This window comes from Zeus faber (genome assembly GCF_960531495.2).
Source record: "Zeus faber genome assembly, chromosome: 7".
Taxonomy (NCBI): domain Eukaryota; kingdom Metazoa; phylum Chordata; class Actinopteri; order Zeiformes; family Zeidae; genus Zeus; species Zeus faber.
In genome coordinates, this window is record NC_137203.1 from 20754188 (window position 1) to 20769065 (window position 14878).

Below are 14878 nucleotides of genomic sequence, written 5' to 3' on the forward strand. Positions count from 1 at the left end.
AAATCAATTCAACTAGTGGCTTTCAAAAAGGTATCTATGCTGCATTTGGTCTATGGGTTAGTCGAACGATGATTATAGACATGTTCATATCATTTAGGGGATTTGTATTGGGGGTTATGGTAAACCAGCTGTTGCATCTTGGGAACTTAACATGCAGAGACATAGTCTGTACAACTTCAATATTTCTCTGTCATTGCACAGAAATATTCTTTTAAGCCTTTTGGGTACTAGTATAACAGTTTTGACTGTCTACAGTATTTTGGTTTCTCTGGGAGCTATATTTGGGAAACAAGGGCAATGAAAAACTAGAGGTGACGGTGTAAGACACGGAGGATTCTACTATAAAATATACTATGAACAAACACTATATTCCAATTAACTATTAATATCATAGGTTGACGCTCCTCTCTCCTTTGTTATTTTGTCATTTTTAGAATTGTTTAGAGAGCGTTTTCTTTTGGGCCATGAGAGGCTTTTTTGCCCCCTGCCGAGCACATGGAGGGTGATGGGGGCGAGGAAAGGCGCGGGGCAGTGTTGGGTAAGTGCTCGGGGGCTTAACTGCGCTGTGGAACTTTCTGAGTCAGGCCGGGGCGATTAGCGGCGGTGGTGGTGACTCAACGGAAATCTAGAACTAGATAGAACCTGTTCCCAGGTCAAAAACAATTTTTTTAATCCAACGGATAATTTTTTTTCTGAGCTGATATTCCCTCGTCAAGTGCCTTTATTCCGTTGACTTTATCCTCTGTGAGCTATTTTTTTTTCACTGTTTCGTGTTTTCTTTCTCTTACTTCTCTCCTCCGTTCTGGTGCGGTCAGGGAAGCAGCATGTAGCGTCGTCAGGGGGCAGGGGGGTGGTGGGGTGGTGGGGCTGGTGGGTGGGAAGGGGAGGTCTGGGTGCTTCGGCTAAGACTCAATAGCCATTTCAGAGCGGAGGGTCCTCCCCTCCTCCCGCCCAGCCGTCTAACTCAACTGTTATCACTAGATGGCATGGAGGCGTGCACACACACACGCACACGCACACACACACACACACACACACACACACACACATCCACACCCACATACATACGCACTCACACACGTACATACACCCTCACACACACACACATACGTAAGCACTCACACACACGTACGTAAGCACTCACACACACACGCACACACACTCACACACACACACACACACAGACACACACACATACACACACACACCCCTTGCTTTACCTTATCAGTTTTAGTGGCTTAGTCAGTGTTGCCCTTCACGTGGGTTTATTTTGAAAACTTTACACGTTAAAGGAAAACTCTGATAATTTTTTTTTACCGATGGGGGAATTGAGACCACCTTCTTCGGCAACCGTAAATGCCCCAAAGCATTTGACATTGAATTCAAAATAATATTAGAATAGTATTTAGAGGATGAATGTGGTCATTTGGCTTGATATAAATAAAATACATTCAGTTTCCTCATTTTGGTTCATTTTTTTCCTCGTTTTGATTCGTTCTCCTTTTATTAAATTTGCCTACACTTTAGAGATGTACTTCCCTTTACACAATTTAGTTAACACTGGAACACTGCTTTTCTTTTACCTAATATACAATGCCAAATGGAATTGAGGACTTTTTGTTCAAGGTTGTACACATATTCTATCCTCTCCACTCCATCATATGTAAATTGTGACTACTTATTAAGGATAGAACAAACAAGGATTCCTCTGTTATTCATTTTTTATTTATGTCATTGTACATCTTGCGTGGACAGTTTATGTTTTATACCTGATTTGGTATATATACAGTACCATATGATATAGGAGTAAGGGCTAAATTCCTTCATTCTTTCACAAAATGTCTGTCCATCTGTCAGTGGTGCGAGACGTGCAAAGACCTTTTAATCAAGAAATAAAATACCGATACCCTGACAGAGCAGTTTAGGGGCAGGGTAAAATTCATCATCTCAGGGAAGCTTGGTGTGATGGATTCAAACGCTGCCTTTCAGTGGTGCTGTCAGACATTCAATTCCACAGCTTGCCATCCAAGTCACCGCCATTGTTCCGTAAATCAGGTGACTGGAGCAGAAAACATCAGTCGGTTAGTCTCTGCGGCCCAAAGAGATAAGTCGCTGTCGTAGGACTTGAGGGGTGGATGGTGAGAGAGCTTTATGAAAGGCAACACCTCAAAGGTGGGTCTAAAAGTGTCCCGAGACAAGGGCGGTGCGTGAAGGAGGCCTGATGCCCAGACGGTGCCTTCCAGCGCTGCCATCACAAGTTCAAGTCCTAATTTTTCCATCCGTGTGCGCAAAGAGAAAAGTCCTCGATTGAGAACTCCAGTGTCTTTATGCCAGGTGATCATATGAAGGCGCGCAACACACGTGCGCGTTAAAAAAGCGCCTGGAGACCACGGCTGAATGTGGAGGCGACCTGGCTGCATGATGGTTCAGATGCTGCTGTCACAAGTTCAAGTCGGGATTTTTCCATCCAAGTTCTGCTCCTGTAATCAAATGATCAGAGGGAGACGGCAAAACTTCATAAGACTCAATGGCTCAAGGAGATAGATGAGAACTTTAGCCTTGAGGGTTCAATGGCAGGTGAGCTTAGCGCTTTCATTTCCCGAGAGTCCAAGTCCCACCCCCATTACCCACCGCAGTGGGATACCCTAACCCTAACCCGCACAACATCCGCAGACGTGTACCGGGTGCACGATTACAACACCATCAGACCGACAGGTCACTTTCATGCGCCTTCAAACATACACGTGTGTCGCCAGCTTTCAAAAACTCAACTGGCATCGAACCCTTAAGTCCTTCAACATTAAAGTTGTCATCGTGGCTCATCGTGTCCTCCAGTCCTTTGATTCAAAGAACAGGGCTTGGATGGAAAAATCCGGACTTGAACCTGTGAGGCCCAGCAGCCTATGAGAATTCCATTCATGTGAAGAGCCGCATCTCTAAAAAGAGCCGAACATTTCATCATGTCCCAACACTACAAGTCCGTGTTCGATGCTCCGGGCAATTGCCTAATTATGCTATATCGAGAGACCGCGTGTGCGGACGAGACAAGACCCATTCGGCTCTTTTTCACCGCAGAAACTCGAGTGCAACCTGAAGCATGAACCAATGACCTGCAGTGATATGATGGACAAATTGGTGTATTTCAAAATTTCAATAATAAGTACCCTGGATCCATAGTTTTGTACTGTAATCACCAAACAAACTCCTTTTGTGGCTTAGAGTTTGTTGTTCAAGCTCCAAGTTCATAACCAGTGACCTTGTTCAGACGTGTGTTTTAGCAATCTTCATTTCTCTCTCTCTCACTTTCCCCCTCTCTCTCTCTCTCTCTCTCTATCTCTCTCTCTCTCTCTTTCTCTTTTTCTCACTCACCCACCCCCCCCCCCCCCTTCTCTCTGTCACCATCCCCCAGAAGGGAAGTAGATCCTGCAGAGTCACTTTGGAGGCGGTCTGCTCCAGTTCTGTGACTAACACACAGGTCAGACCTCTTTCCCTCTGACTCAGGATTTAGGCAGCGAGAGCTTTTCTTTCCTTTTCTCTGGTGGCATGACGCACGAGCGGCCGGGGAGGAGGGAGGCGTTACGTGCGACAGCTCAGTCCTCCGCTAGCCCCTCGGCTCGGCTCCCGCCATGTGCTCCACATCTGCACATTTCCTGGTCTCGGTGGCCACGCAGACGGCTACGAACAATTCATAGTCAATAATGAAATTGATCGGCAGCTAAAATAACTGAGCTGGGGAAACATGAGGTGTTACTTTAAGGTCAACCATTCTGATATTGTATGGTCCAAATTATTTATTATATGGTGGGCACAATGGCATTGTGATTTTGAGTGCTACACAGTGCCTTTTGCATGATGTGTTCACAACTCATATTTTCTGTAAAAAGTACAGTGTAATATCACTTTGCATCTGTTTTAAATCCAGCGATTAAAATGTTATATCCAGAGAATCCCTTCTTATACAATTAGCGCTTATTTATCTATTTATTTTATATATATTTATTATATTTATTTATCCAGTTAGATAGTAATTTGTGTTTTTATTTGTCATATATTTGTTTTTGTATTGTTGGTTTATTTAGTTAGGTATTTATTCGCTATATAACAATTTGATATATATATATATATAATCTTATTATAATTTTTTTTTTATTTATCAATTTTTTTATCATGTCTTTCTCTCAAGGATCCCTTTTTACTTTTTTTGGCCATTTATCTTCTCAGAACTCCGACCCTCAGGGCCTGAGAAGAAGGAGATTTATGTCACATTTCTGACAATAGGGGATTCATCTGACCCAGTATAACAGTAAGAGATATTGTTCCTGCTGCAGTTCGGACCGGGCGGCCCATGCCGCCTTGTGCCGTGCGATCCCTCTCGCTGCTGCTGGTGAAGATGATGATGGCGGCGGCGGTGGAGTCTGGATCAAACCAGCTGAGTCTGGCTAGCCGCGCACAGAGTGTCCATTGTGGCCCCGGTGACTGTCTCTCTTTGATGGTTTTCAAAGGTCACATGTCCCAATGAACTGAAGTCAGTACAGCGCCGGTGGTGGGCGGCTCTCAGTATCTTCTCTTTTATGGTGACTTTCTTTCCCACTCATTTCCCTTTATCAGCCTGTTTCTCTCAGCGAATGCCTGATAAGTCTGATAGGAGAGTTGTTGGGAATATAAACCAGCAGTGCAGCCACAAACCCAACAGAGATATTGTATCTACCCAGTCAATCCAAGATTATTTGGCCTTTATTTGGCCACAGTGTAGTATCTTAGAGTGGGTAATTTCCCTTGACGTGCCTAAAACGCATTCCTTTAATCTAGGCACAGGAGCTGTGTATTACCCGGTCCTTCAACTCAAGATGGATAAAAATGAGAGTGGAGTGGAGTGGAGTGGAGATCGTGTGATCAGTGTGATCATCGTACATGATACTTTCAGAGAAGGCCTGTGTCCACGTGACCGAAACATGACAGGAACTCAGCATTTTCTGCAAATACTTTATTTTAGCAGGACCAGTTCGGCGCTGCTCAGATACTTATGTCCATGCCGTCATCTGACCTCTCACACACACACACACACACACACACATCTGTGCACGCAGGCTGCAGGCGGGTGGGGGGTTAATCTTGCCAACCAGACGGCGTAGTGTGAACATGACAGACATTTGCAGACGAGATATGTAATATCTTCTTACTTGGCCTCCCTCACTCACCACCTCTTTGAGCCAAATCTACTCGGTTAGAGAAAACACGAGTCAAATTTCGCTTTCCTAATTGAACTTCCCTTTGCTTTCCATGTCCAAAACATGTCCAAACAAGAAACCACATGCCAAATCCGATGAAATCCTGTTTGGCTTCTTTCCTTTACAGCCCAACAGGGATTAAGAACGGTCAAGGTCTTGGTCAGGGACGGCCGCATCCCAATGTGGCTTCTTGTATTTCCATGGCCCGCAGCATTGTTGGGTTCTTCTCATGCTCCTGACCGCTCCTCTCCAAGGGTCTCGTCTAATCTCCCTGACCTTTCGGAGGGAAAGGAGCCCAAAGTTCAGCTCCGCGTGTCACTCGCCTCAAATAAAATCTGCGGACAGGTCAGAGCGCTGGAAAATGAAAGGGATCCGGCAAGCTCAGTTGTCTCTAATTTATCTTCATGAACGGCTTTCATAAGTGTTGTGTGTCATGTAAGGATACTTTTTGGCATCTGAAGAAATATTGCGTATGTTGCATTGAATTGGTACTGTAATGTATACACAGTTTTTGTAAAAATGGCAAAAAATGTTACTTAAAGATACTGGTACTGGACTGGACTGATACTGGACTCTGGTGTTTATTTACCTAAACTGTATTTGTCGCCGTCCCCCGGGCTGCATACATAGTGCAACGGGGCAATTGCAACTATGTTCTTTGGGGACCGCCATTGTTCCAGTGCTCAAGCTCTTCTCTCAATACTGGATAATTTTAAACGATTTGAACGAGTTGACCCCCAATGATGGAAAAATAAGGTTTAGGTTAAAAAATACCGGCCTTTTCCTCTAGGGCGGTTAGGGTACCATCTTCCCTCTAATCCCACGAGGTTACGCTGTAACCCTAGCCCGAAGCCAGATTCTTTCATATGCCTGATTTCCACCGGAGGACTTAAAAAGCGTTATCTTAACTCATCGTATCTTATCCTACCTTATCTTATCTGCTTCGAATACCTTTCTCTTCGCATTTGTTTCTTACAGACACTTCCATGCAAGCAGCATCTTTTGCCCATTGCACCCTCTGTTTTATCCTAAAGTGCAGATCCTGCTACCCAACAGCACGTGAGGTATCCATTCACCTCACGAGTCAAAACGAAGAACACACATTCCGGGAGGAGCGGGGAAAAAGTAGAAGTGGCGCGACGTTGGCCGCACGATACACACTTTCATTTACTGATGGTGTAAATGTGGCGGAATTTAGAAGGGGTGTAATTGTCCAGACATAATGGTCTGTACTCGGGGCTTCCAGAGAGGAAGAGAGAGAGGTGGATGGATTTTGGACACCCAACACCCATATGCACAGACACGAACGCACGCACGCACACACACACACACACACACACACAGAAAGCTGGAGGGAGCTAAGGGGCCTTCCACATAATACACAGAATCACATGCTCACCAGGAGATTCTCCAATCTGAAGTGGGAATTGCAGGAGGAGATTGTTTAGTGCTTGCTCGGCAGACTTTCTGGGAAGAGGAGACGCAAATGACCTTGTATTGAATCTTTTGAGTGAGATAACAAACCCTTTTCCCTCGTCCTACCATGAGAGATCACACCTAGATTGAGAAAATATGATCCATTTCTTTGTTGTGGCTGTGTGCAACAGAAAAGAAACGGAAAGAAAAGTCTCTAAATACATGATGGCTTGTGTATCAAACATAAGCCGATTGTTCAGATAACTTCTCCACCTTTTGTGAAAAGGACAAGTAAGATGAGTAAGATAAGGGGTTAAAGTGGTAATCCATCAGATCGTCTGTTTTGGGTGGATTACGCCACTAGTCCCAGAGTTGCATCTGAAACTGCGACAGGTTTTTTTTTCACCATCTGGGTTTCCCCTCGTCTCGGTTCTAAGACGTCCCTTTCTTCTACCGAAAGTACAACATATCCTGAAAGTATGCCTCCTTCACAAGGGCTGCCTTCTACTTATTATTAGTGCATTCTTGCCGGAAAAAGGCGGACCCCGCCACCAACAAGACAAACAACGTACTGTATAGAGGAGCACCTTCATAACGCAAATACATTGTATGAAATATGGGATTACCACTTTAACTAATAGAGCGTAGTTTACTATGACACTGATTCCAATTTGTCTACACAACTACAGTACTAAGTTTCAGTGTGGCTTTCAATGAACTGGTCACATTATGAACTAAACTTCACAGATGTCAAGGGAGTCTTTATTTGCCGAAATCCCCTCAATCTTTCAGGCCTTCCAGCCAACGATGAAAGAGAGGAAATGGAAATAAACTGGTGACAAAATAATTAACGGGACAACAAACTAACCAAACAAGGCGGAAAGGCAGAGAGTGTGGGACAGGTTGAAAATGATCACACTGATTTGATAATGTTGGGTCCGGTTTATTGTGTCCGGGGACGAGGGCCCTGTCCCCTCTCGGTCAGCGCAGGGAAGAGTCCACGGCGCGGGGAGACGGGGCGCCGCTCCAAAAAACGATTCGGTTGCCTTGTCTCGCGTGATATTAGACACCTCTCGTGCGAGCATGACGTAATGTGTCCGTAACAGGCATCTATGTAGGATCAGGCTCCATACGGAAGTTTTGAATAAAAGAGGCCAATGTGGGAATGACTACCTACTGCCTTTGCGGGATATTTTTTTTATCCAGCAATGTTATAGATTCCATGTGGTAAAGGGGCTTTAGTGTTGCTTGAAAGGAAGTTCTTGAGAAGTGGAATCCTAGATAAATCACCGACATTTATATACAATAAATGCTGTGTGTGCTGTTTGGGCAAATTGCAATTGATCATGATTGGGTGGTTATGCGTGGGCTCTCTCACATTTTCAAAATCTGCTAAGATTTGAAGAAAAATCTTGTCGTGTGGGGTCAGGCTTTAACTGACTCAACGTGTGGAATAAAAACTATGACACCAGCAGCAGTCGGAACCGTTGACACAAGGCAGGAAGGATCCATGGATTCATGGCGGTTACACGAAACTCGTGACCTATCACTTTTACAACTTGCAGATAGAACTTTGAGATATCGCAGACCAAGGGCCGATTCCCCCACTGCAGCCTTATCGCCTTGTTCTTCGCTGACAGGGGAGGAACTTGTGCTGCCGTAGTCCATCTGATCCGAGCGTTCAGGGCTGACCTTTTGCAAACACCGCCGTTACAACCAGCTGTTATCGAGCGTCTGTGGGCTCTCCGTTCGCCGTTCCTCTCAGACTGCACCGTTTTGGCCAACACAACTCATGCAGCTCGCAAGGTGTGTTCTGTTAGTCGTACCGTTCTATCAACTCTAGGGACTAACGAGTACAAATCGGCGCGCTGCAGGCTGAACTTCAGTTAGGATCACCGTCGAAATGTGTTGCGGTAGCAGGGTGTGGCTGTGTGTGATTAATTTGATTTACAGACGCTTTAAAAGCTGAAGTACCGCTCCTATGCCGTCTCTTGCGATCTCCAAGAAGACGCCCAGCAAACACATTATCAGCCGGTTGAGGTGCTTTAAGTTTGGGAAGACTGGAGAATCCTACCAGAGAATACCACCAGAAAATCAGTTTGGTTCCATAATTTCAGGCATACACAACCACCCTCACACTCAACACCAGTGGTGGAGAAAGTAGTGGAAAGCCACTTTTGAGTAAAGGTAGAGATCGTACGTGGCAAAAGTCACTCATTAGAATACTACTTGAGTAAAAGTCTTAAAGTACATGATATCATACCTGCCAACCCTCCCCTTTTTCCTGTAAATCTCCGGTGACGTTGACACGCCTCAAGAGTGTTTGTCTATACTCTTGGTGGCTGATATGACCCTTGATTTAACATTGCTTTGTGATGATTTGTGACGCTTTTTTTTCTAGCTAAGTAAAAGTGAAAGTCGACAGAAATATAATAACTGACGTAAAGTACAGATACTCCCAAAAAATACTTAAGTACAGTAAGCTTTATTGATTTGCTTTGTTACTTTACACCACAGCTCAGCACACACATTGAACACATGAGGGAAAAGAGGAATATTGTCATATTCCAAAAAGTTAGGGGACGGCCTCCAGTAGGGTTGGGCAGATTTACAATTAAATCATCATTTATCGGCGATCGACTCCATCGATCACAATTGACACGGGTGACATGATTGAAAAAAAATGTAACCGTCAGGAAAAATCGGAGCATTGACACGGTGTGAGTGCAGTTTACCGTGTTCTGTAACTGGAGCGGGGAGGGAGAGGGGGAGAGAGGGAGAGGGAGAGGGCGGAAGAGCTCAGAGCTGTCGAGTAACCGCTGGGTGATCGGATCTCACTTCCCTGCTCTACAGGCCCGCGCAGCAAAAATAAAAAAGAAAAGGCACATTGACCCCCAGCTCCGCTTCTAGGCATTTCACCCTCTGGGAAAACGGAGCAGCGTGGCGGAGCGCTGATCACGGCGCCCCGATGGTGCACACCGGGACACCCGAGATTCTGCGCTCCGCTGTGTACACTTTGCGGGGGCGCTGAGGACATGTTCCTCATGAATATATTTTTCACAGATAATACGCTACCTCCATGCCCATTTCCACCTAATAAAAAGGCCACCATGGGGTCCATGGGGGCAGGTGGTCGAGCACCCTCCGCCCCCCCCCCTGCACGTGGTGCCATTCTTTATGCAAGTCTTGTGATTGTAATGTAGCAATTTATAATATAATCTCATTGGGAAAGATTTGGATTCATCTTTTTTCCTTATTTCCTACTTGGTTGTAGATCGATTTGTTTTTGTTTTTTTTCCTACATGTATGACGCATTTATTATTATTTTTTTAAACACAACTGAGTTAAGGGACGGTCCCGTTCCGTTCCAAAAAAAACACCTGACACCTAAATAATAAATCCTTCACTTCTGGAACGGGGAGACCGCATTTGCCGTATTAAATTACATTTGCGTGCGCGAACGTAATTTAAAATTGTAGATCGGCGATCTCTGCACGATGGTCCAAGCCTAGTCTCCAGATAGGATGTCTGAGATGATAAAGATGTTTCTCCACCCTCCATTGTTGATGACCACCACAGCTTACATGTCCCTGTGGGTGAGATTGTTTCTCTGTTTGCGCTCAGGGACATATTTAACGCCTTTAGTCTGAGGAGAGGAAGTTAACGGAAAGAAAAAAAAAAAGGGGAGGAAACCTCCTTTCAAAGAAAAGTTGAAATTATATCCGGCAGTCGACAACAATTACAAATAACCTCTCTTTCTTTCCCCCGGGAGTGAGCAGGTGGAGGCAGGAGAATGAACGCGTTTGGATTTCCGAAACTTCGGGCAAGGGAGAGTTAGGTTTGAAAGATTGCTCAGGTTAACCGTTTGACATCACACTTATTTCAATACTCCTTCCTTTCTCTTATCTCAAGTCCCGCTTGAGGTCGTCCTTCTAGCGGTAAAATGACTTCCGCAGCCAGCGGAATGGGGGAATCTCTGGGGAAAAGCGTTTTCCAGGGCTTGTTAAAAAAAAACAAAAAAACAACCTCTTCCCACATCAGTGCCGTACTCTCATTACCTTTCGGCACCGTAATCTCAACCATTTCTCGGTGTCGGTGTGTGCGCCAGGCACCGTGTCTGCGAGAAGAGGAAAAATGCACTCGTGGCAAATGGCTGAAAGCCTCATCTTCCAGTGGCATCTAAGTTCTTCATATTTATTTTCTTTTTTTCCCCCCTGTTTTCAGGAGGAACACAGTTCGTCGGAGTTGACGCACGCAGAGAGGCAAGACCGGCGTAAAGGTCACGGAGGTAGGGAAGACCAAGCGGCTCCAAGTCAGAAGGAACGGACTGTAGAAGGCTCACATATTACGTTTGGGAAGCGTGTTGAACGTGTTTTTCCAATATTGATCAGAACCTGTATGTAGGAGTTGAACAAATATGTGAGGCATAAAAAAAAGCTTTGAGGATCTATACAATATAAAAGGACCCTCACTTTGTTACGCATCAGGGCACAGACAACATTTCATACGATATTGTTTCTGAAACCGCAATCTGAGAAGATTTTTATTGTGAGATATGATTTAGCCCAAACTTCCACACCTTTTCTATAGTTAGGAAGATAATCAAAGCTCATGATCAAAGCAGCCATTATAAGTATTTATCATTTTGCTGGGAAACCACTGGAAGCTCTGGAAGGACCCCCTGGAGGTCCCGGGACCCCACGTTGAGAACCCTATGGTTTCTTCAGCCCGCAAAAACTCCATCTGTTCCTTTGCGGGGCGGCGGCAGAATGGACCGGCTTGTTCTCCCGACCTGAGTTCCCAGACGGCGTGGCCGTAGAAGTTTGCCCAAATTATGTGCAGAGCAAGTTTCCGTGAGAGGCACACGCATTCATACACATATCATGTGATCCGACCTGCTCAGCCATTCAACGTCAATGGTTACATAACCACCAGAAGTTCTCTCTCTCTCTCTCTCTCTCTACATTAAACTTGCCACTTGGACAGCCGGCTGGACTACAGAACAATATCAGCGTTATGAATGGAGACGGCTCAATGTAAAATGATTGGTGAATTATTTATTAACCATGTTACACAATCTCCATCCCTTCGCAGCATCGAGTGTCTTTCACTAAAAACTAAAAAAAAAAAAGAGGAAACAACGCTATATACACAAACACGAGCAGCACATTATCCGAAAAACAACTGAAATAATACTGAAATAAATTTAGTAAATCATTTATATGTCCATTTACATATATAAAAAAACACATATACAATACATATCATATCAAACAGCTATAGGAAAACATTCTATATAAAAAACCAACAACATTTTAGTGCAAAAGCAGATGAAGTATAAAAATACTAGTCTCTCTCTCTCTCTCTCTCTCTCTCTCTATCTCTATCTCTCTCTCCCTCCCCCCTCTGGTGTGAAAAAGGAGGGAGTAGTGGAGGATTCTGGGATACCGTGGGAAGTTAGAGGTGTGTGTCGGCGATGGGGATCCTTCTCAGCTCGACGATCTGGGAGTTGGCGACGCTCCCCTCGTCGTGGCTCCCGTGGGCTGACTCGCTATCGCTGAGGTTAAGGCCAGTCCCTAAAAAAATAATAGATTAGTACTATTTATGTCACAGTGATTATTTGATTATTTGAGTCCGTCTCCACTTAAGATTCAAAACATTAAAAAACAGGGGGTTTGGCATAGTGTGTGTGGGAAGGTGAATAAAAAAAATCTATGACATAAATTCTGTCTATATTGATCTAATCTATCACTTTAACACTGCTTATATTTGATTTTAAAGTAAATAAAAAAGGATGTATCATCACAATAATACATTTAAAAACATTTTTTTATTTTATATATACGTATATTGTGAGGGAAAAATTATTACGATCAACTATTTTGAATGAGGACAAAGGCCTCTATCTCCAAAAGGGGGTTTGAAAACATTTGTGTCTGTCCCCCCAGGAACCCCCCAGAGTTATGTAAAGAGAAATGTTTTTGCTCCTACAATGTCAATTCTAATATGAAAGAATCAGATCACACGTGGCCTGTTTACCTTCTATAGAGATGGGGGACATCTAGAAGTGCATTGTCATGCAACCCCCATTCTGCCTGGTCAAGTTTGCAAGTACCTGTTATTTCCCTTGTCTAGGAAGGGGGGGGCACCCAGGAAGACAGGTGGGCGCAGACCTGTTGGAGACCTCTGACCCAAACCACACCCTGTTCTCCTGTATAAAGCCTCCTGTCTTTCTCTGTGATATTAGATTGATCCCAGCGCTGCTTTGGAACAGTACTGAATCTTTCTCTTTATTCTGCAGAATAAGTAATCTTGGATATTCTCAGTTTTGTCTTCTTGTAGCGGGCAGATTAACCTCACCGATCATTGCGGAAGAATTTCCTTCACAATATTTATAAATATATATATATATATATATATATATATATATATATATATATATATATAAATATATATATATCAAACATTTTTTCAGTAACTAATCATTTCGTTTTAAATTTAAAGTCATATTTTTTCCCTCAGCATTTATCATTACAGTACTATATAAATTATATATTTTTTTCTCTATTGATGATAAAATGATACACACATTTTTTAAATTCCTACTAAAGAGTGGGCGTCGGCATTAACACAAAGCCAACTTGGAAGCTACAGTAAGAACTGCTGAACTGCTGATTATTTTTGTGCGTGTGGCCTTGGGCCGCTTGAAAGGCACAAATACATATATATATATATATATATATTGGAACATATAACATGGAAGCTACAGTAGGAACTGCTGAGCGCTGGTGCTATAATCACATTAAAAGACCTAACGACCATGTTACAGAGCACCCAGCGTTGTAAAACCTCTTATATAAACACATATAAATGACATTATGGTATGGTACCACACAGTACGGTAGGGCGCGTCCAACCAATCCTGTTCCTCGGCTGTAGTCATTTCATCACTATCAGGATCACATAACAGCAATTTAGAAGGAATTCAAGGGCGGTGAACGAGGGGGGGCATTTCTACCCCTGGCTATTTGCCGTTGAGACCTTTACTTTATATGACACATCTTCAACCTTTAACCAATAATAATAATAATGATGACATAACTAGGCGTACAATTCGGCACAGCACCGGGCTCAGGTCTTTATCAGATAGCTATATACGGCCGGGCATGGGCAGCGGATTGTACCATGTAGTGGAGGGACATGGGTGAGGAAGGGGGTGGGGGTGACGGACAAAGTGACATAGAACGGGTCCCCATCACGGATGGTTCTTGCTTCGTTCAATAAGGAAACGGAGTAAAATAAAATAACCTACATCTAAAATAAAAACACACCGTTTTGTCGCGCTCTTCACACCGCCCCATCGCCGGCGCGCCCCGGGCACAGTGGGTACCGTCAGAGAGGGAGCGATGGGGACGCAGAGCAGTGCCCTGCGGGGCGGTTTTGGATTCGGGGGTGGCGTTTCATAGAACAACTGGACGCCCGCCCCGTAAACAACGTCACTGTCGCCAACGTTCTATTACTGTGATACCTGAAAGTAGGGGGACAAAAAATCCAGGTGTGCCCCGCTATTCCGTTGCCCCTGCGACTGAAAAGACGCCTCAGACCAGGGGGCTAAAACGGCGCTGCTAACAAGGCGCTGCTAACAAGGCGCTGCTCACAAGGCACTGCTCACAAGGCGCTGCTCACAAGGCGCTGCTAACAAGGCGCCGTCAAAGGTGCTGTGCATGTTAATAGCTGACTGGCAGACGAGGTGGGGAGACCCTCATTACACTGCGGCTATGACCTCTGTTAGCCAGTACCTTGTTATGTAAAGAAGATTAAGAGAATTATCTTCCCTGCGGAGAGAGCGGTCTTGGGCCGAAACCAGGTTAAAAGTTCAGTATCACACAGGCAGAGCAGAGGGTGAAGGTCGTGGTGTTGCTACAACACTCGTCCATACCTCTTGGAGTTTGACACCCAAGGGTCCATTTGCTAGTTACGCTTTCCTGACGTCATCCCCATTTGAAGAGCGCCTACTGCGCTGACCTAATGAACATTGAAGTCGTGATTGCATCATATCGCTGAGTTTGCAGATAAGGGCTGCGACGAATGGCCGACTTGTTTACCGGAGAAATAGATAAGAATGGAGCAAGTTGTTGTAAAGTATATATAAGACAAGTTGTTATACAGTATATATAAGACAAGTTGTTAAACAGTATATATAGCATACTGTATATAGATAACTCTTGAGTTAT

At 44.3% G+C, this 14878-nt stretch overlaps 1 protein-coding gene across 1 annotated transcript in view; it reads right to left on the reverse strand.

Annotated features, from left to right (window-relative positions):
* Positions 1-12053: 12053 nt before the first annotated feature.
* The window catches only part of adgrv1 (adhesion G protein-coupled receptor V1), a gene marked incomplete at its 5' end in the record, with an annotated part of 122963 nt that continues 120138 nt past the window's right edge, over positions 12054-14878 (reverse strand). Inside the window, one exon of the mRNA XM_080004252.1 lies at positions 12054-12220. Within this exon, the coding sequence (XP_079860378.1) occupies positions 12102-12220 (119 nt within the window). The 3' untranslated portion in view covers positions 12054-12101. The remainder of the gene's footprint in view (positions 12221-14878) is intronic.